This window comes from Pipistrellus kuhlii, unplaced genomic scaffold, assembly GCF_014108245.1.
Source record: "Pipistrellus kuhlii isolate mPipKuh1 unplaced genomic scaffold, mPipKuh1.p scaffold_m20_p_4, whole genome shotgun sequence".
In the NCBI taxonomy this organism is placed as follows: domain Eukaryota; kingdom Metazoa; phylum Chordata; class Mammalia; order Chiroptera; family Vespertilionidae; genus Pipistrellus; species Pipistrellus kuhlii.
This window is the reverse complement of record NW_023425540.1, coordinates 52,700,857-52,720,885: the sequence shown is the minus strand read 5'-3', so window position 1 is coordinate 52,720,885 and position 20,029 is coordinate 52,700,857. Positions and strand designations below refer to the sequence as shown.

The 20,029-nt window shown below is 33.4% G+C and overlaps 1 protein-coding gene across 19 annotated transcripts in view; it reads right to left on the bottom strand.

Annotated features, from left to right (window-relative positions):
* Positions 1 to 512: 512 nt before the first annotated feature.
* The window catches only part of PPIP5K2 (diphosphoinositol pentakisphosphate kinase 2), a 63,271-nt gene continuing 43,754 nt past the window's right edge, over positions 513 to 20,029 (bottom strand). For 3 of the 19 annotated variants that reach the window (XM_036410891.2, XM_036410893.2, XM_036410892.2), the window contains exons 24-32: positions 19,633 to 19,800; positions 17,738 to 17,854; positions 16,887 to 17,060; positions 15,514 to 15,586; positions 13,873 to 13,992; positions 12,937 to 12,999; positions 8,878 to 9,018; positions 4,339 to 4,464; positions 513 to 2,228 (exon numbers count right to left, since the gene is read on the bottom strand). In XM_036410891.2, the coding sequence (XP_036266784.1) occupies positions 2,116 to 2,228; positions 4,339 to 4,464; positions 8,878 to 9,018; positions 12,937 to 12,999; positions 13,873 to 13,992; positions 15,514 to 15,586; positions 16,887 to 17,060; positions 17,738 to 17,854; positions 19,633 to 19,800 (1,095 nt within the window). In that variant the 3' untranslated portion in view covers positions 513 to 2,115. Of the gene's footprint in view, positions 2,229 to 4,325; positions 4,465 to 8,877; positions 9,019 to 9,415; positions 10,733 to 10,858; positions 11,256 to 12,936; positions 13,000 to 13,872; positions 13,993 to 15,513; positions 15,587 to 16,886; positions 17,061 to 17,737; positions 17,855 to 19,632; positions 19,801 to 20,029 lie in introns of those variants that run through there. The other 16 variants (XM_036410895.2, XM_036410896.2, XM_036410902.2 and 13 more) reach the window with 13 other exon arrangements.

Here is a 20,029-nt window from a genome sequence, read left to right as displayed (position 1 = left end):
GTAAGCGAATAAAGACTTGCTGTTTTCATTTCGGCTCACTGTCTGAACTGATGACCTCAATCCTTGCAGCCTGGCACAGAGATACTGCTAACCACTGTACAATGTGCAGGACATCCTCCCACAAAGAAGAATTATCTGGTCCCAAATACCAACAGTGCTGAAGCTTTGGGGGAACATGACCCCAGGACCATCTCCACAAACAGCATTCTCGTGGAGACTGTTAATCATTCAGAAGTAGACAGATGACCACACAGATTGGCCCTATCACACTGAAGTGAAAGTGGCAGAGGATTTCATTCATATGTGGAATTTAATGAATAAACTGGACTAATAAGCAAAATAGAAGAGACTCACAAACAGCTCTGATGCAGGGATGTGGGCAGGGTTATTGTTGAACAAAAAAGAAAAAGAGAAAGAACTCATGGGCAGAACAACAGTGTGATGATTACAGGGGGAGGAGGATGGGTGGATGTAGAAACAAATAAAAATTTGCCATTTAAGCCACGCTCTGATTCTGGAAATAAAATATTTTAATTCACTTAAAAAATAAAAGTGGGTTCCTAACTCCCACTATGAGCACATTAACCACATTTTCACATACAAAAAGCTTAGATACATTCGACTGTTTACAAGACACGTCTCTGTATAATACATTTACATTCATGTGAAGTATATGAACTTACATAATTGTATATATTTGTGATTTCACATCTGGTACCTTTTAAAACATGTAATATGATTATTTTCTAAAAGTCAGTTCATATATGATGATTTAAGGTTAGTAGAGTCTCTTTTGAAGAACTGTAATAGTTGTATTCATATGAGAATTCAATAATTTTTTAACTATAAGTTTCAAGCTAATTCTCTAGCAGTTTAAGTTACCTGACTGGCAATGCATGAAATTCTTATCAGGTTGTATTGTTTGGTTTACAGTTTAAGTCATTATAAGTGGCATATAATTAACTATTTGCGCAGAGGGAAAAAGCACCAAGGATAATATTTTTTTTTACATCATAGATGAAATCACAACACAATCTTAATTTCCCTTTGAAATCTAATCACTTGAAAAAAGCATTTATTTCAAATCCTCAATCTTTAAGCTTTCTTAGTGAAATCAACTGATACACCAGAGATAAGGATGGAGTAAAAACAGAGGCTATGTATAATCTGTACTAACTACAGAATTCAGATAGTCTTCTCACATTGATGATTTCTATTTCTGAATTGAGTTCCTTAGATCTAAAAAGAACCAAAAATAAATGTTACATTTATAAACTTGTCATCTATATCTTAAAAAGAAACTCTAAGGATGACTTTCTTGCCAATTTGTGGAGCAAAATTTTTCTGATGAACAAAAGCACCTTTTGGTAAGAAAATATATAAAGAAAATATTTTCTATAAATTAATATACAAATTTATGCACATAAAGATGTGGCTATCCCAGCTGTATCTGTAATATTTTAAATAACACACAATAAAAAAATTCAAAGCACAGACTGAAAAAAAAATAACCCTTATCATGTAACTCCAGTTATTAAATATTGCAGCATATATGTAATTGTAACAACTGGGGGGGGGGGGGAGGTTATAATCTAAATGGTCAATATCTCTTTGGAAATGTACTTTTTTAAAGCCTGAAATATGTAATCCTGACCGTCAAATTTCAACCCAAGCTACAGGTTTTACAGCTGATACACAATCCATGATATTGAAAGTGAGTACAGAAGCCATTTCACAGATTCTTCATTAAACAGCATTACTGGAGCCACATGGTAAAGGCCAGCTGGGCATTCATGTTCCTTTTCTTCCCACAGGCATACGGTAAACATCATATTCAGAACAACAGACCTCTATCACCATAAGTTTTGCTACTCATAAAACGCTAATAAACATGGTTTTAAAGATTCCCAGATCATGACAAAGGTTTCTTACCTGAAACTATACAAAGAATTATCTATTGTAGATTTAACATATTTTTAAATGAATACAGAGATGTATAACAAGAAACATAAATTACTTGCTTTGACAGTTTTTAGCCAAGGCTTATCACATTTTTTTCTAATGAACATGTGATTTTGGTAAGTATAAGGATTTCTAGCTCCGGCTAAGAAGATTTTATTTCTTCTTCCCAGTGGTTTTTTTGTGTTCATGCACTTCTGTTTTGCTACTCATAATCTTTTTTCGGCTTGAGGTATTAGGAATAACTGCACTAGAAGGTCCGCTGGTAGCTAAACAAAAAAAGAAAAAAACTATTGCTTAGATTTTCACAAGCAACCAAAGGTTAGTAATACTGATGAGTGACAAAATAATACAGTTTATGTTGTAATTATAATGTAAATGAAACATTGCAACATTTAATAGAGCATTTTTAAATTTTGAGAATTCAACACCAATACAAAAAAGTAGTGACAATGGGCTGCATTCACCAAACACATTTTTTTTTTTCACTCTACATTCTTCCTGGGAAACTAATTTATTCCATCATTTTAACTAACATCCACAGTGCTAACAACACTCAAATTCATAATTCTTGCCCAGGCCTTTCCCCTACCTTAAGATCTGTATATCCTACTAGAAATCTCTAACGGGAAACATAAACTTAACATACTTAAAATCAAACTCATTAGTTTCCCAATAAACATCTATTTTCTCCTATATATCCTATTTCATCCCTATTTAAAAAGTTAAAAGGCTAGCCAAAACCAGTTTTGCTCAGTGGATAGAGCACTGGCCTGCGGACAGAAGGGTCCCAGGTTCGATTCCGGTGAAGGCTATGTACCTTGGTTGTGGGCACATCCCCAGCTGATCGATGATTCTCTCTCATCGATGTTTCTAACTCTCTATCCCTCTCTCTTTCTCTCTGTAAAAAATCAATAAAACAGATTAAAAAAAAAAAGTTAAAAGGCTAGAAAATTGGCTTAGGACTCATCCTTCTACATGCAAACAAACATCATACTCTGGGTTATCAAAAAGCAATTCTAAGCTGAGTTACATGTCTATATAAATGGGTAAGCTCATGTCAGATGAATCTTCCTGCACATAACAAGTATTAACTCTGAATAAAGTATGAAAGAGTTACTGAAGACACGGAAGAGTGAACAAAGGCAGGCACATACTGGGGGGAAAAAATCAACACTTGAAAGAAGTGAACATCATGAGATGGGCATCTTCCCCCAAACCCACCCCTAACTCCCAACCCCTTTTTAAAAAAACCAGAAGACGAGCATTGGGAAACCACAGCTACTGGAAGGTCAGAGAGCCTCCAATTAGTTATACAAACAGATTAAATGTATGACATGAGTAGAGCAAGCTCTAAGAATTCCAGCTAAGGCCTAAAAAAATGAGTGACAGTGGAGCTGTCAGCCACTTCAAGGGGCAAAGTTTTGCAACTTGAGGTCAGTCAAAGTTAACTCTTTGCTTTAGAAAAATCAAAACAACCCAATACTCTTTGGAGGAACATAACAGAAATAATAGAGTCCAAAGTTTCTATAGTATATCATTCATAATATCTAGGATATAATCCAAGATTACTCAATATATGAAAAAACATCTTCCTCTTTGACAATGGGTAAATTCATAGAGACTAATTCTGAGGTCAGCCACATTGATAAGAACTTGAAAGCAACTATTTTAACTATGTTTAAGAACAAAAGAAAATATGCTTATAATGAAAAAAATATTGAAAATCTCTAAAGAAAAACTATAAAGAAAAAGAATGTCTAAATTTAAATAATAAGTATTTGGAATAAAAAATTTACTAAATGGGTTTGACAGTAGAATTAAAAATAACAGGTAAAAGTGAACAATAACAAAGGTTATTATCCCCTGCCCCTCCTAAAATATCCTTTCATATAAAATTATGTCTAAGCTTAACAGAAAACCAAAGGAATACAGTCCATAAATTAGTTTGGAAAAATGTATGAGTATGGAATACATTTTATTAACAGATGTGGGGGAAGGAGAAGACAATAGAGAAAAAATACATACATATCAAGAGACTACAGTAAGATTTTAAAAATACATATTTTAATTGATTTTTAGAAAGGAAGGGAGAGGGAGACAGAGAAACATTGATGTGAGAGTAAAACATTGATCAGCTGCCTCCAGCTTACCCCCTACCAGGGATGTGTCCAGATCAGAAATTGAACCAGCATCCTTTTGGTGTATAGGATGACGGCCAATCTACTGAGCCATACTAGCCAGAGCTACAGCAAGATTTTTTAACTGTTAGGATCAATTAACTTCTTAGAATGTAATGATCCCACTTAAAATAGATTACACAGTTAAAAAGCAAGCTAATTGCTATATAGAATCTATAAACTTACACATTCACCTAACCTGGTTTGCTGCTTGCTTTAGTACTCTTTAAGGTAGCTGGTGGTGTTGGGAGGATCTTTGCAGGTGTATATGTATTTAAAGATGTTTTTCCTCTCATTACTGAACTGGGACGTGAAGCTGTGGAGGCTGAAAAAAACAAATAAAAAATAGTGGTAATTCAATAATTTTCTGTCAATTCTATCTTTACATTTTAGAAAATTTCTTATGACATGTTTCACAGATGTCATTTTTTTACACAGTAAATAATAGGGGAAAACTGATAGGACATGGTTTTCAGACTAAATTCAGCAAATCCCTCTTTCCTATAGGACCTTTTCTCATACTCTTAGTCAAACACATGTTCTATTTATATTGTAAACAATAAGCATTTGACAATATTCTCCAAGGAATGCCAATAAGAATAGAGCAACAGACAACTTTATTCTGCCCTAATAGAAACTCAGATACTTAAGGGATGACAGCTGACAGCATAGTTTTATTGACTGGTAACAGAGAACAGAGTCCCAAACTGTTTTTCTCTCAAAAACATCAAATAGAGATTCAGAAATAAATAAGCATGATAGATTCATTTTTAAACTATCCTATTTAAGGGCTTGGAGATCAACTCTCCCCAGTGATACCAAAAACAAGCAAGGTTTAACAACAAGACTGCCCACACAGTCCACAAAGGGCTGCACCAAGACTGTCCACCTCAGGTAACTGGGAAGGCTGAGCTACTGGGCCCAGCTAGGACACCTAGCGCACAAAACAACTCCATCAACTCAGGGAAGCAGTTAAAATGCAGAGAAGAGGCAGGCCACAAAGGAAGGAAATGGAGGAAAGCAAAAGAATGAATATAGAGTTCAAAACCACAGTTATAAGGATTTTCAATAATTTCCTAGAAAAAGCCGATAAAATAAACGAGACCTTTGAGGATATGAAAAGGGATTAACTAGAAATAAAGTTTACACTGACTGAAATAAAAATATTATACAGAGTCCTAAAAACAGAATGGAAGATCACAAGAATCAAGTCAAAGATTTGGAACACAAAAAGCCAGAGGACACTCCTCTGCAGAAGCAAGAAGAGAAGAGAATCCAGAAAGTTGAAGATAGTGTAAGAAGCCTCTGGGACAACTTCAAGAGAACCAACATCAGAATTATGGGGGTCCCAGAAGAAGAGAGAGAGCAAGATACTGAAAACCTATTGGCAAGATACTAAAAACCACTTGGTGAAAGAAAGAAACTTACAAGCCCAGGAAGCGCACAGAACCCCAAACAAAAGGAACCGAAAGAGGACCACACCAAGACACATAATAATTAAAATTCCAAGAACAAAAGACAAAGGGAGAATATTAAAAGCAGCAAGAGAAAAGCAGTTAGTTACCTATAAAGAAGCACCCATATGACTGTCAGCTGATTTCTCAACAGAAACCATGCAGGCCAGACGGGAATGGCAAGAAATATTCAAAGTGATGAATAGCAAGAACCTATAGCCAAGATTACTCTACCCAGCAAAGCCATCACTCAGAATTGAAGGCCAGGTAAAGAGCTTCACACACACACACACACACACACACACACACACACACAAAACAAAACAAAAAACTAAAGGAGTTCATCACTCACAAACCAGAATTATATGAAATGCTGAAAAGTATTCTTTAAGAGGAGGAAGACGATAAAGATAAAAATTATGAACAACAAATACGTAACTATCAACAAGTGAATCTAAAAACCAAGGGAATTAAAAAATCTGATGAACAGTATTAACTGGTGAATATAATAGAATCAGAGGTATGGAAAGGGACGATTCTCAGGGAAAAGGAGAGTGGAGGCTGTGGGAAGAGACTGAACAAAAATTGTGCACCTATGGATGAGGACAGTGGAGGGTGGGGAAAGGGCAAAGAGTGGGGTAGGAACCTGGTGGAGGAGAGCAATGGAAGAAAAAAAGAGGAACAATGGTAATAATCTGAAAAATAAAGATCTATTTAAAAAAATAATAAAAATAATTATTTGTGCCAAGAAAAAATGCAGGGAGATAAAAAATAAATAAATAAAATAAACTATTCTATTTGAGAATAAACTAACTAGATTAAAAAAATTAAATAAACCATATTGTCTTCCTATATTACCCAGCTAAGATGTATATTCATGCAAGGGAATTGTATAGATTGTTAACTTCTAGCTCTAATTTATCTAGTTGGGATTCTCACACCTTTTCCCTCAATCTGATACTGTCAGTACCCCATTATAAACCAGCTAGTTACCACAAAAGTAATTTTGTCCTAGGTGAGAAAAAAAAAAAAAAACTTTTGTAATGATAGAAGATGAATGTTTTTTTCCCTTGTAACACCACACAATTAATATAGTTCTATATTATGATGGTTCTTCCTTGACAAATTGGAGAATTAAGTATAAATAATATAAATACAGGATGGGGGAAAATAGGTTTACAGTTGTGAGTACATGAAACACGTACTCATTTATTACTACATTATTATTTATTAATTATTGTACTTTTTCTATATGAACAACTATAAACCTATTTTTGTCCCACCCTGTATATTGTGACTACTAAATATTAATTCTGCAATTACACTATAAATATAGGATTCAGATGCTTCTATCATAATTGGCATCCTATTTGAATATTCAAAAACAATAAGAAAACCCATACATTTTAGAGGACCTGAGTTATAGTCCTGCTTGATCACTAATTGGTTGATTTCTTTAGCAGTGTCACTCTAAGTGTTTTCCTTTAAACAGTAACCTTTTCTCAAATGTTAAATAAAATGGATCAAAGCAAATACTCTAGTTGAAGGAGCCCTGAAAGACACATTCAGTACCCCTCTTTCTCTGGAGCTTCCAGAGAATATAGTTTGAAGACTAATGAGCTAAATTAATTCTAAAGTTCACCCAATTCTATGAACTGCATTAACAATATTTACTTTCTTACTTAGTTCCTTTAATAAGTAATGGCATGGAAATTTAAGAAAGCCACATGAATTTGACTACATCTTGTATCCATGACACAGAGGAGAGTTTATTAGAACTGGAAAATGAATTTAATATTCTTCATTTATTTACCTCAGTATATACTCTGTTGAACTAAATTCACTAACCACAGATATAAAGCCATCATAAAATAACAGCACCACCCAATAAACCTTCAAAAATGACCTTTTTACACATATTTCACCAAAATATTTTCCAAAACAAACCCATTATTACTACTGCTATTAACTTTAAGTCATTCTTTGAAAACCTTCTAAATAGCATTGATACCTACTCTATGTTCTTCCATTTCATATGTAATTTTTTAAACTAAAGCCTACTTCTCAAAACTTAAAGTGAAATATTTTAGATCATACCAAGATTCCTGTTTCAACTAATGACTGAAAGTTGATCTCTACTACCAGAAGCACAGGAAAGGGAAAGGCCACTCTACTGTAGAAATGCAGGGGCACCATTTGGATAGAATACCATGTGAACAGAATTCTCTCAAATAGCACATGTGGTGGCCCAGGAAGGGAAGGAGAGTAACAGCAAGATATGAAAGAGGTTTTCATTCCAAGATCTCCAAGAAACATATTTATAGTATTCTGCTTACAAAGAGGAAAATGGTGCACACAGGAAATTTGTAATTTTTCTAAGATATTACTAGAACTAGCAGGTTCTTAACTCTAAGCAGAGCATTGTCTCCCAAAACTAATGCATCTGACACTGGAAATTTCAATGTGCTGAAAGAGCTCATTGAGCTGAGAATGACAACAGCCAACTGACTCCTAACACCTAAAATGTAACCCTGAACATTTCCTAAAATGAAATCCCTTAGAATAGTACTACAAGATGTTTAAACATTACCAAAATATGTTTTCTCAAATGTTAAGTTTTGGAAAATCTGGGTACACGTTTCCTTACAGAAGAACCTTAGCTGTTGTAACTATACCTCCAAGTGGGGCTGTAATTCCAAGAGGTATAGTTACAACAGCTAAGGTCCTTCTGTAAGGAAATCTGTATCTATAAACAGGAGATAACACTGTTTCCAAAACTCAATTAGCCATAAACCCCTTTTTATCTCACACACAAACCAACTTCTTCAGAATGTTTTCTGAAGAACATAATTTGAAAAAAATGTTATTAGTCATTTTCTTCTTAGTCAAAAATTCTTTCTGAATCAGTATGAGTAATTACCATGGGCATGTGTGCATGTATGGGTTAATGTAGATGGAATATTTTACAATTTTTTAAAAAGTTCATTATAAAATGACATATAATAGGAATGTGAAAAAAAGACCCTGACTCTATATTATGCTGTTGACTTCTATTGCTAGGCCTTAGATTTTTGTTCCTCCCTTTTTGTACAAAAGTTTTGAGAGGAGTCAAAAAAAGTGGTATATTACATAATACAACAAAGAATTCCAAATAATGCTTCCTTACACTGCTTTCTCTCCTAAAATTCTATTCTCTACCACTACTTGAGTTTGTTTTATAATTTTTTTTATATTCAAATAGTATCTATGTCCCCCAAATCAAATAACAATAATAATTTTCCTACAGATCTCAGGGGCCGTCTGTGGAACTTCACTTGATGGAGAAGCAATGGAAGCAAGAAATTCATCCACCTGCTTTAAAGACAGGGCATTGTGAAGAGTTTCTAGAGGACAAATAGATGGCACCATGGAATACAACTCAAAGCCTGGAAAACAAAAGCAAAAACAAAAGTTGGATATTGAAAAAAATCAGTAATTAAAAAGGAAGCGGAGCATTGTTTAGACTGGACAGTTTAGGTCTTTGTAGTCTAGCACATGCAAACACACGGATCTTTGAAGTCATGACACCAGATGCTATGCAACACAGGCCTGGAACAAGATGTGACAGAGATTTCATTTTAAAGTAATCACATAGTACAGCATGCACACAATTTCATTCTATGCTTTCATAAAATCTAAAAATAATACTTAAAGAAAAATACCTGGGGAAAAAGAGAAAAAATTATAAATTTTCAGTATTTTACATTTTAACAGCAGTTCTATTTGAAAGTTGGATAAGCTGATGCCAGGATGCTAAAGGTATTTTTTTTTTTTTTTTTGAAAAACAATATGTAATTACTTGCTAAGAGAGACTTTATAGACTTTTCTAGTCTTACGAAGGCCAACAATACTCTCTAATGTGAACCCAAAAGAACATTAATGTATGCTGAGATTAAAATTCCAGAACATATTTCACCCATCTTTAATTAATTAACACAATAATTCTATTATTGGAAATTGCCAGCTGGGTAAAGTTAGGTCAAATAAAAAGCAATACAAAATATACATGTTTGCATTCAACAATGGCACAGAAATACAAGAATTTCATGAAACAAACCATGCAGATATGTGTTAATACCATCAGTAAAACAACTGTTTAAACATAATAGAGTTTTCTTTTAAAACAAATAGGATCTAGATTATTTGCCTTTTATAAAAATGTCTTGTCTACATAGTCAACTGAATGGATTTTAAAATTGCTTTCCTATACAACCAAAATAACAAGTCCTTTTGCAATACTCTTTCAAAAAACACAAATTAATTTTCTTCCAAAGAAAATATTTTTAATACTTAAAAGTTTTATATTAAGTCTAATATATCAATTAAAAAATAAAAATTAAACTCAAATGGGCTATAAAATTATGCATCTATAATAATAAGTATGTGCTCATTTTAACACTGGCATATTTATTTAATTTTGGGAGAAAATATTGACCCAAGAAATGCTTAAATCTTAGCTGGAATAGGAAAAATTTGGTTAAAAAGAATTTAACTTTCCTATAAATATAACCAAAAGATTAACAAAACTGCAATGTCTGATTTTCAGGTGCAAACCAAAGTATGACAGAACATAGATGTACTTTAAAAAAAAAACACCAACAACTATAATACCATAAGAGCAGCTAAAGCACCTAAATTAAACACTAAAGAAATTAAGTTTGCACAAGGATTACTTTTTTTTTTTTTTAAGTACAAGATTCATGCAAATAAGCACTAACCCTTTCTTTTGTAATTAACAATGTGGTTTTTATCCTTTCCTTAGAATGTTTATAAATCTTCGGTAACAACTATTTTCCTGCATTTGCCTATTAGATTTTATAACAGGCAAATGGCAACATAATCACGTTCTTCTGGACTACAATTTCCCCCATTTATCTCCAGTAAAACATTTCCTTTAATGCACGATGAAAGGGTTAGCGCAGCAATTTAAAAAGCCACCTGCTGTCATGTTTAGAAGCTATGAAAACATACCACTGAAGCCTAGAAATTCCACAGAAGAAACGAACCAGCACCTACAGAGGTTTAGATGTTCAGCACAGAGGCCCAGATAATAAGGTAAAGTACTGTCAGAAGATAACTTGATTCACCACGTTCCTTGAACTAAAGATGGAGGCAGGGGTAAGTCCATAATATATGTTAAGATGGAAATAACATGAAAGTTAGGAAAAATAAAAAGTGAAAGAGTCAAATGACAATTCAAAGGACAGATCAGACAACACAATATAAAAAAGAAAAAAAAAGACTCAAAGAAATATTTCTTGAGTTGAATGAAATGCATTTTATATGGATTAAGTTTCACAATGTGTGGACTATCCACATTCTTTAAAAGCCTAAGTCAAAAAAATATAAAATTATTATACTTTCTGTTAAATCTAACAACAGTACTTTTTTTTAAATAGCTTCAATAAACAGATTACTCCTTGCAATATAAAACTTGCAATATTGGCTATTAAGCACAAGCATTCTGAAAAAAAAAAAACTATATTTAGTCTTAAATCTGCAAGGTCTCTTAGAATTTTATGACTTCTCTTTTTCTTGTGATTTTGGTTCTCATGCAGGTTCTTTAGAAGCTGAAGTTGTATCAAGTAAGGATGGTTTTCTTCAAAAAGTAGCATTTAGATAGCTACAATGGAGGGAAAACACATTAAGCTTTCAGGTTACATTTTTACTTGTTGAGGATGAGATCTTATACAACCTTCAAGTATTAGTGCACTGTTATTTAGGTGTGCTATTAAAGGATCTAGAAGGGAAGAATAGTTATAAACTTGTGTTCAATCCTTTAGTTTCATACAAGTTTTTGAAAGATCTGACTTGAATTTTTGAAATACTTAGTAGTAGTTAAAAAAGAAAAAAATGTTCCAAGATAAAAATACCTTTATTCTGGATAACCATAAAAACCTATATGTTTTCTTTTAAATTCTTAATCCTGAATTATTTAAAAACTAGAGGCCAGGTGCATGAAAACTCATGCACTGGAGGGGGGTGGTCTCAGCCCGGCCTGCCCCCTTCAGAGTCCGGGAGCCCTCAGGGGCGGGAGGTGACCGGTGATCAGGGGAAGGCAATGCCCCATCACATGTCTGCTGCTGCCACTGCTGGCCACTGTTACCTGAGCCTTGGGCGGCCCTGGGCAGCTGGGCAGCCACCATCAGAGGCTTGCCTGTGCCTTGGACTAGCCCTGGGCGGCTGGGGGGCTGAGGGGATTGGGAGACTACAGAGGCAGCCAGCCTTGCTGCGTGCCTGCTGCCCTGGTGAGGCTGAGGGAACTGGGCGCTGCCATTTTGTGGTTGTGGGCACCGCCATCTTTGAGGGCAGGGCAGTCAGTTAACACATTTCCTCCTTATTGGCTATGGGTACCACCATCTTTGAGGGCAGGACAATTAATTAGAATATTTCCTCCTTATTGGCTGTGGGTGTCACCATCTTTGAGGGTGGGACAGTCAATTAGCATATTCCCTCTTTATTAGATAGGATGATCAGTAAACATTCCCTCTTGCCTCATAAAAACAAGCTCCATGTAAAAAAGCTGTATTAAACTTTATTTATGAGAAAATATCAGCAACAATGTGGTGGATAAATAATGGCCACAAAACACTTTCCTGTTCAGCCTCAAAAACTCAATTTAATTGAATTGGATTTCCAGATGTTTAGCTTAGTCTTCTTCCTATTAGTGGTTCTCCAAATATTAACAAAAAGCAGTGGTACCAAAAGAAACTGGTTGCTTGACAACAGTAAACATGTAAGTGAATGCTGGATGAAATTTTCAGAGTGTTCCAGACCAAGTCGGGTTTTGCTTCAGACAAAGAGCCAGGGATAAATGATGCCACACAGTGAAATCCACATCCTCTGGTTCCCAAGAATGTCTCAAAGATACATCTCATTTGGTTATTTGATGAGTGTGACTCTGTATTTGTTAAATAGCTCAATAAACAACCATGTGTTCAAAAAAAAATTAGGAACAAAAACAAAAATTATTATGAATTAATAAAGAATACTAATTAAAAAAATTTTGTGTAGACAGATCACCTCAGAAATTAGAAGAAATTTTCAGGTGCTGATTTAGTATTAAAACTCATCATCATTGTGTTCATTTAAAGTCTGATGAGTAGTGTTAAATTATTGTGTAAATTAAAGCTAAAAAGAGGAGCCAGCCAGTATCAGTACTTTGGGTGAATTATAAGCTGGAATTACATGCCAATTGAAATTAAGTATGGATAAATGAATGATACTGTATATCCCAAATATTGAAATAAAAAAAAAAAAGGATGAAGCAGGGGAGTATCTTTTAAAATAAAAGCAAAACGTACCATTGGTTGGGTGTCGAGCAAATGAGATAGAAAACCTTTTAACAGCAGAACCGCGTGTGGCGTCTGAGAAAGAGAAAAACAGGTACCTGAAATCGTAACAGCTACCAAAAGAAGGACACTTAAAAAAAAAGGGGGAAAAACAAATATAAAAGGAGGTTAGTAATAGGTGACATGCAGAAAGGACAATGAGAGAAGGTAATAAGCCAAATACTAGTTAGAGAAGAAGTAAAATGACTTGATGAAAGAGGCAAAGTATTTAATGAAATAGAAAAAAGGAAAAAAAGCAGGATGAGCTGGCAACTCTGACAAATCCATGTTTTACCGACTAAGGTAAATTTGTGGATACGTAAGAAAAAGTTTTCAATAAAGCTAATCCTGAAAAGGCTAATTACCACTCCTATTAACAAAGGGACAAGGTTCACTGAGCCTCATGTGATTGAGAAAACAACAACATCCTAAATACTAAAACTTAACTTATATTAACAGTACTGAGAGGATCTCCTTCAACTAGGGATTCTAAAATATTCTTATTCTATGTTTACTTTTATAAATATTGCCAATATATTTTTTTCTATTTATAAGATCAATCAGCAAAAATAAGGGTTAAACTATGAACAAAGTTTAAAAGATCATAGGTTTATTCTTTATAATATGGCTTATCAACTATCTAAAAGAATAATACACATGATGCAGTTCTAAATTTCACATTTCAACAAACTACTCATTGAATAAGTACTGTTAAGTCTAACTATAATTCACTGTTTGATGAAAATGGATCCAAGCTGTGGATAACAGAGAGAATTGATAGTCTTTTAGGCAAAGGATTCTAGGATTCCACTTGATTCAGTCAATGGCCTTAGGCTTGCCTTTGTGAAATACTGTCTCCTCATGGGTGTGTGCGTGGGTGTAGGTATAAGTGTGCATGTGTGCACATACCATCTATGCAGCCAGAAGAGGTCAGCTTTTTACGATGAGTACGAGCATAATCCTGTAGGTTAGGTGCGCTTGAAGAACCCCCGAGCACCGAGGTGCTAAACAGGCCCGCACAGTGAGACCCTGATGGGAGTTAGAGAAAATACATACAACAACGGGTGTTCTTCCATTCACATTGGGAATTCATGCAGCATGCAATAACATGGCTCTTACCACACATATTTGGAAGTGCCTTGAATAGGCTCACAATTTGCTTGTAATTCAACTTCAATACAATCAACTAGCACTATTTATCATATGTACAAATGAGGGTATTTAACACTGGACAAAATGTTGTCTTTGAAGAAAATAATATGTCCATACAATAAATAGATATACACATACTAAAATATTAAAACATTACTATAAAAATTAATTTAGGATGATAAGGAATTCTGTCAGTCAATTTGCATGAACAGGCCATGGGGGGGGGGGGAGTGCTCTGAGCACAAATTAAGCTATATTAAATCAATATTTCTGGATGTATGTCTTTAAATAATTATCAGTATTTGTTATGATATAAAACAAATCAAAGTTTACTTATTGGTGAGAAGACCAGGTAAAAACAATTATTTTTAGGTCATCCAGGCTTAAATCAGTTTAAATTCCAATACTTAAATGACTTAAGATCTTTAATAAGACCCCAATGAAACACATTATTAGCATATAAAACACAGCCAGTATAAATTGATGCTTAATTTGTAGCAGAAGTCTTTACAACCAAGCAAAACTTTTACTACTGGGTAAAGATTAAATAAATCTAGCTAATACACCATAATACATAAGACAAAGTATTTTGAAAATAGTAAAAGCTATCAACATTAGCTATATATAATTAACTAAAGAAGTATCTTCAAGTAGATAGGCATCAATAGACAGTTCATATACTTACTATAAAGATCATAGTACATACACAGTTGAAACTTATTTATGCTTTTATTAAACCTAATTAGACAGCTATTTCCAGAAAATAATATGCCATCACCTCATATAGTTTATCAACAATGAGCTTAAAAGCAAATAAGCTTGGAAAGGTCTTTTTTTAATGTTGCTTTGTTGCGTGTTAGCAAAAAACCAATTTGCGTTCTATAAGTCAATAAGTAACATTGCTAACTGCATTAATTTTGCATTGGTTTTTCATAAGAGATGATCAAACGAAAAATTAATAATCCCAGATGGGGTCTGAAACACTCCCTACTTGACTTTTTTTTTTTAAACAGAAAAGAGGGTTATTTTTTGTATGTAATAGCTTATTTTCATCTTTATCAACTGGGAAAAGAAGTTGCTTCCTACGTTGAAACATGCGGGAATTTTAACTTACAGAATAAAAGATTAAAAACTAGCCTTGGCAATTGAGCTAAGTAGTTTAGATTGTGGGCATTCAAAAGGGTTATAAAACAAAACTAAAGGCTATTTTTAATTCTTTTTACCAAAACTTTGTTGTATATTTCGAGTTTTATAACTCAACATTTCTAAATTAGTGTACATTAAATTAAACAAAAATTAATGCATAGCAATTGGTCATACTTTCACCACTGAAGAGTTTTACATGTGTGCAAAATAGTGAGTTTAAGGTTTGGAATACAATTTTTTCAGACTACATACCTACAGCAGGATTCTGTTTCTGTTCCACAAGAGTTCTTGGTGTTCGTAGGTAAGTAGCATTTTCAGTAACAGCCTGAACAAGGAAAACAAAATAAATGAGGTAAAACAGTAAAATGAATTCAAAAGTCCATATTTCATTTGCATCCTGTTCCAGACATTCAAAGGTTAATAAGCTGTATGATAAATATTAGTAGAAATAGATAGAATACGAAGATCATGCAAGATCCCCTTCTCAAGGGAGTTCATTTCATATGAGATCCTTGCAATGAAGTGGTGCAAAGCAGGCATTCAAGAATGAAAGATCATGTATGAAGCAAGACAGATGAAAAGAAACAATTAATAGAATGATATAGTTTCACTTCTCTTACAAGAAGCCAAATACCCACTCTTAAACAGCTCCTGTATTTGAAGGGAGGAAAAACAATCACAAACAAAAGAAAAGACAGACAGAGACTGTTGAGGTCACCATACAATTACTGATCCATGCATGGGCTTTATCAGAGTAACCTTTAAATATTCACAGTCTTAATGGATACCATAATCCCTTTTCCTATAATCAAAAGCATTATATTTCCAAAAGGAAATTGCTAAAATTCTCGGAAAAGTCATGTGTAACAGGCAGACCTTCCATTGTAAAAACAAAACAAAAACACACACAAACAAAAAGACAAAAACAAAACAAAACAAAAAAACCTTTTAAAAATCCCAAATGTCATCACAGAAAGTCCTTCAGAAATCATTTTATTTGACCCATATTGTTGTTGGGCAGACATAAATTGCCCCCTCTTATTTTAAAGAGAGCATTAAAACATTAATAAAACTTAAAAAAAACCCAATGTATCCTTTCAATTAGATACTTCCAGACAATGGAATAATGAGAATGATCACTGTTAGATGTATCCTGCTAATTAATTCAGAGCCACATAAATTTTGATATTTTAAAAAATGTTCATTCTCAGCAAATTCCAAGTGGAATCTCATTTTTCAATTATGGGGAAAAGATTATTTTTCTTACCAGTGAATTATGTAACTTTGATTATGAATGTTTTAAAAGATAATTAGGTCAAAGAAAAATTCTATTCTTTTTAAAATTTTTACTAACAAACTAAAATACCGGGAGTGTGTAATTTATTAATTTTTTAAATCCTGAATATTTAAAACCCTCCCAATACAAGAGATAAACACATGCGATTTAAGTCATTTATTTCCCCCAAATATTTTAGATATCACAAGCATTTTAAAATAAACTCAAAATTAAAAAAACAGAAGGATTTACTCTGATGTAAAATAAGGGATTAGATGTCCTCAAAGATAGCTGTTTGTTGCTCTGAATGCAGGGAGTAAAAATGTTTAATGAAGTAAAGTTTAAAAACCTGTTGCCATGAGCCAAAAATACTGGATGTGAAAGCCAATGATTTGGGGGAGACAGGGGAAGAAGTGATTTGTTCCCCTGATCTGCGTCTTCGACGCCCAGTACCCACACCACTGGTATAATGCAGCCAGGTACCAGTACCCTCTGGGCTAGACACACTCAGGGGGCTCTCTTCCTGGAAGTGAGAAAGGGGGTAAAGAAAAAAAAAAAAAAAAAAAAAGCAGAGCATGCAAAGTTAGATACAACAGAGCCAATGACCAGAAAGAAAAAAAAAATACAGTTTGTTCGCATTTGCTTATCAATTTTTTAAAAACTATTAAACAGTAATTTGGGAGCCAAATATTTCAATATCTGAGAAACTGAGGAATGACATATATACATTTAATTGTATTGATAAAAATTGTGAGAATTACCTTATTATCTTAAATATACAACATATATTTATACTGCTTAATAGTTATTTCTTCCCTCTAAAACCTGGAGATTTAAAAAATGTTTATCTTAGCAGATTTAAAATATGAAAGTATTCTGCTTAATTTTGTATATTCAAGAGGTTTTGTGCTATAGTGGGTAAAGTTTCCAACCCAAAGCATGAAAAAATTATGCACAGGGTGAAAGAGATTTCAATGTATATAATGTAGAAAAGAAAATCTGTCTGCCAGACACTAAAAAAATGTAACCATTAGATGGATTCAAATGGTACTTGTTTATACTTTCAACACTATCTGTTTATGTACACCCTCCAAAGATTATTTATAGAGTACAGTAGGCAAAACATGCAGCAAACATTCTCATTTTATATGTTTGCATGTTCAGGTTTCAGACAGTGAGGACAGAGTAAAATCTACTTGCACAAAATGAAGAGAATAGTCTTTTTCTCTGTGTGTCTTTTGGAAGTACAAACTTCTGATATCCATGCAGATGGCAGACGCTGGAAAGAGTCTTCAAGGTTTTACTTGAATAATTTACCTTATGAAAGTAAAAGTTTAGCATGGCATAGAAATAATCTCTTGAAAGCAACTATTTAACTATTTATGAGAAAATATTTATAAATGTATTGTGTTTTAAGAGTTAACAAAGGGCAGTGATTTTGTTGAAGATTTTACAAATACAGATGAGTTGCAAAATGATAGCTAAATCAGTGTTTAAGGCTTTTTGGAGTGCAGGAGAAAACTGACTGGTAAAATTCTGAAAATCCGATTAACAGCAGATTGCTTTGTTCAGCAACATCAAAATCACTGCCCTCAAGTGGTAGCTTAGGTTATTTTCTGAAATTAAAGATACTTAAACATAACCCCAGGTTTTATTATTTTTAATTAAACTATAATAGAACAAATAACCCAAGTTCTACAATTGTTAATCATCTTCGATTATAAACCTAAAATATTAAATTAGTGGGAACCCTAACTACTATACAATTTCCATTATAAAATTACAACAATTTATTGTATTGGTAGATGCTTTTTCTAAACATAACTGTCAAATTAAGGCACAGATATATTTGAAACTTAAGAATCATAAGTCACTCATGTTTGTATAATTTGGGGCCATAGAGATGAGCATAATTCTTTTTTTTTGTTGTTGTTTATATTCTTATTCATCAACTGCTAGATAATGTTATACTCTTAAGACTTGGTACACTTAATTAGGAACAAAATATATTTTCTGCCTTGGCTGGTTTGGCCCAGTGGATAGTGTCTGCGGACTGAAGGGTCCCAGGTTCGATTCCAGTCAAGGGCACATATCCGGGCTGCGGGCTCGATCCCCAGTAAGGGTTGTGCAGGAACAGCTTATCAATAATTCTCTTTCATCATTGATGTTTCTATCTATATCTTCTCCCTACCTCTCTCTGAAATTGATAAAAAATTCTTTTTAAAAAAGCTTTAAAATAAAAAATAAATATAGATATTTTCTAACTTACAAGTTGATGTTTCTTCTGTGTTAAAAGTTAAATTCTTGCTTTATACTTCTACTCAAGCATTTAGGAAACATTTGTTAGCACTGAGCTCAATCAGTGCTTGAAAAATCATCTGACAAAGAATATAGATAATCTAAAATAATGGCATTTAAAGTAAAAATATGTACAGATATTAAAGATTTTAAAAAATATATTATTTATTGATTTTTCACAGAGAGGAAGGGAGAGGAATAAAGAGCTAGAAACATCGATGAGAGAGATACATCGACCAGCTGCCTCCTGCACACCCCCTACCAGGGATGTGCCGGCAACCAATGTACATGCCCTTAACCAGAATCGAACCTGGGACCTTTCAGTCCATAGACTGATGGATGCTCTATCCACTGAACCAAACCGGTTTCGGCCTGATAGTAAAGATTTACTTAACAAGCTCATTCCAACTGTTCAACTTTTCCTTTTAAATGTTATTTTAGTAGCTATTTAAATGTTATTTTATTATTGAACATAACAATTAGCTTTAGTTATTTAAATGTAGATCTTAATACAAAGGTAAATTTTTCAACTATATTATCAAATTTCAAATTCCTATTGATTTTTGCAATCAGGCTAACAATTTAGAATTTCATATCTTAATCTACATGTATCATTGGAATCAGTTGTTGCTGAAGCATCACTGGCAATTTCTCTTTACTTTTAACCAAATATTATTCCTGATACAATATTAAAAAATTATGTCCTACTCTATAATTAAAGCTGTATTTTCTTTTCCGTTTTATTAAAATATAGTTAGTTTCCTATATAAAAAACATGCTCTGACACATGCACTTACTTCATTTGTAACCATCTTCCTAGATCTTGAAAGTGGAGATTTCCTGTGTATATGAATTGGGTCTGATACCATAGGTTTGAACAACAGCACACCTCGATCAACCTCATCTTTTTTAGAAGTATGTGGTTCGTCATCATTATCAATTTTAAAAGGTCGCTTGCCTTCATTCTGTGGGAAACAAATATACCATATACAGGTCAGATAAAACAACAATCTCTTCTGATGAACAAATTGTACCACCAATTGGTATTGTCACTGAAAATACATATACAGGTTTGTTTATTCAAGTAAATTAATAATAATTAAATTCTTACAACAGCCTCGTATTATTCTGGGTATTGTGAGACAGATGACAGAGTTGCTGACTTTAACAAATACATATACTCTATGGAGAAAT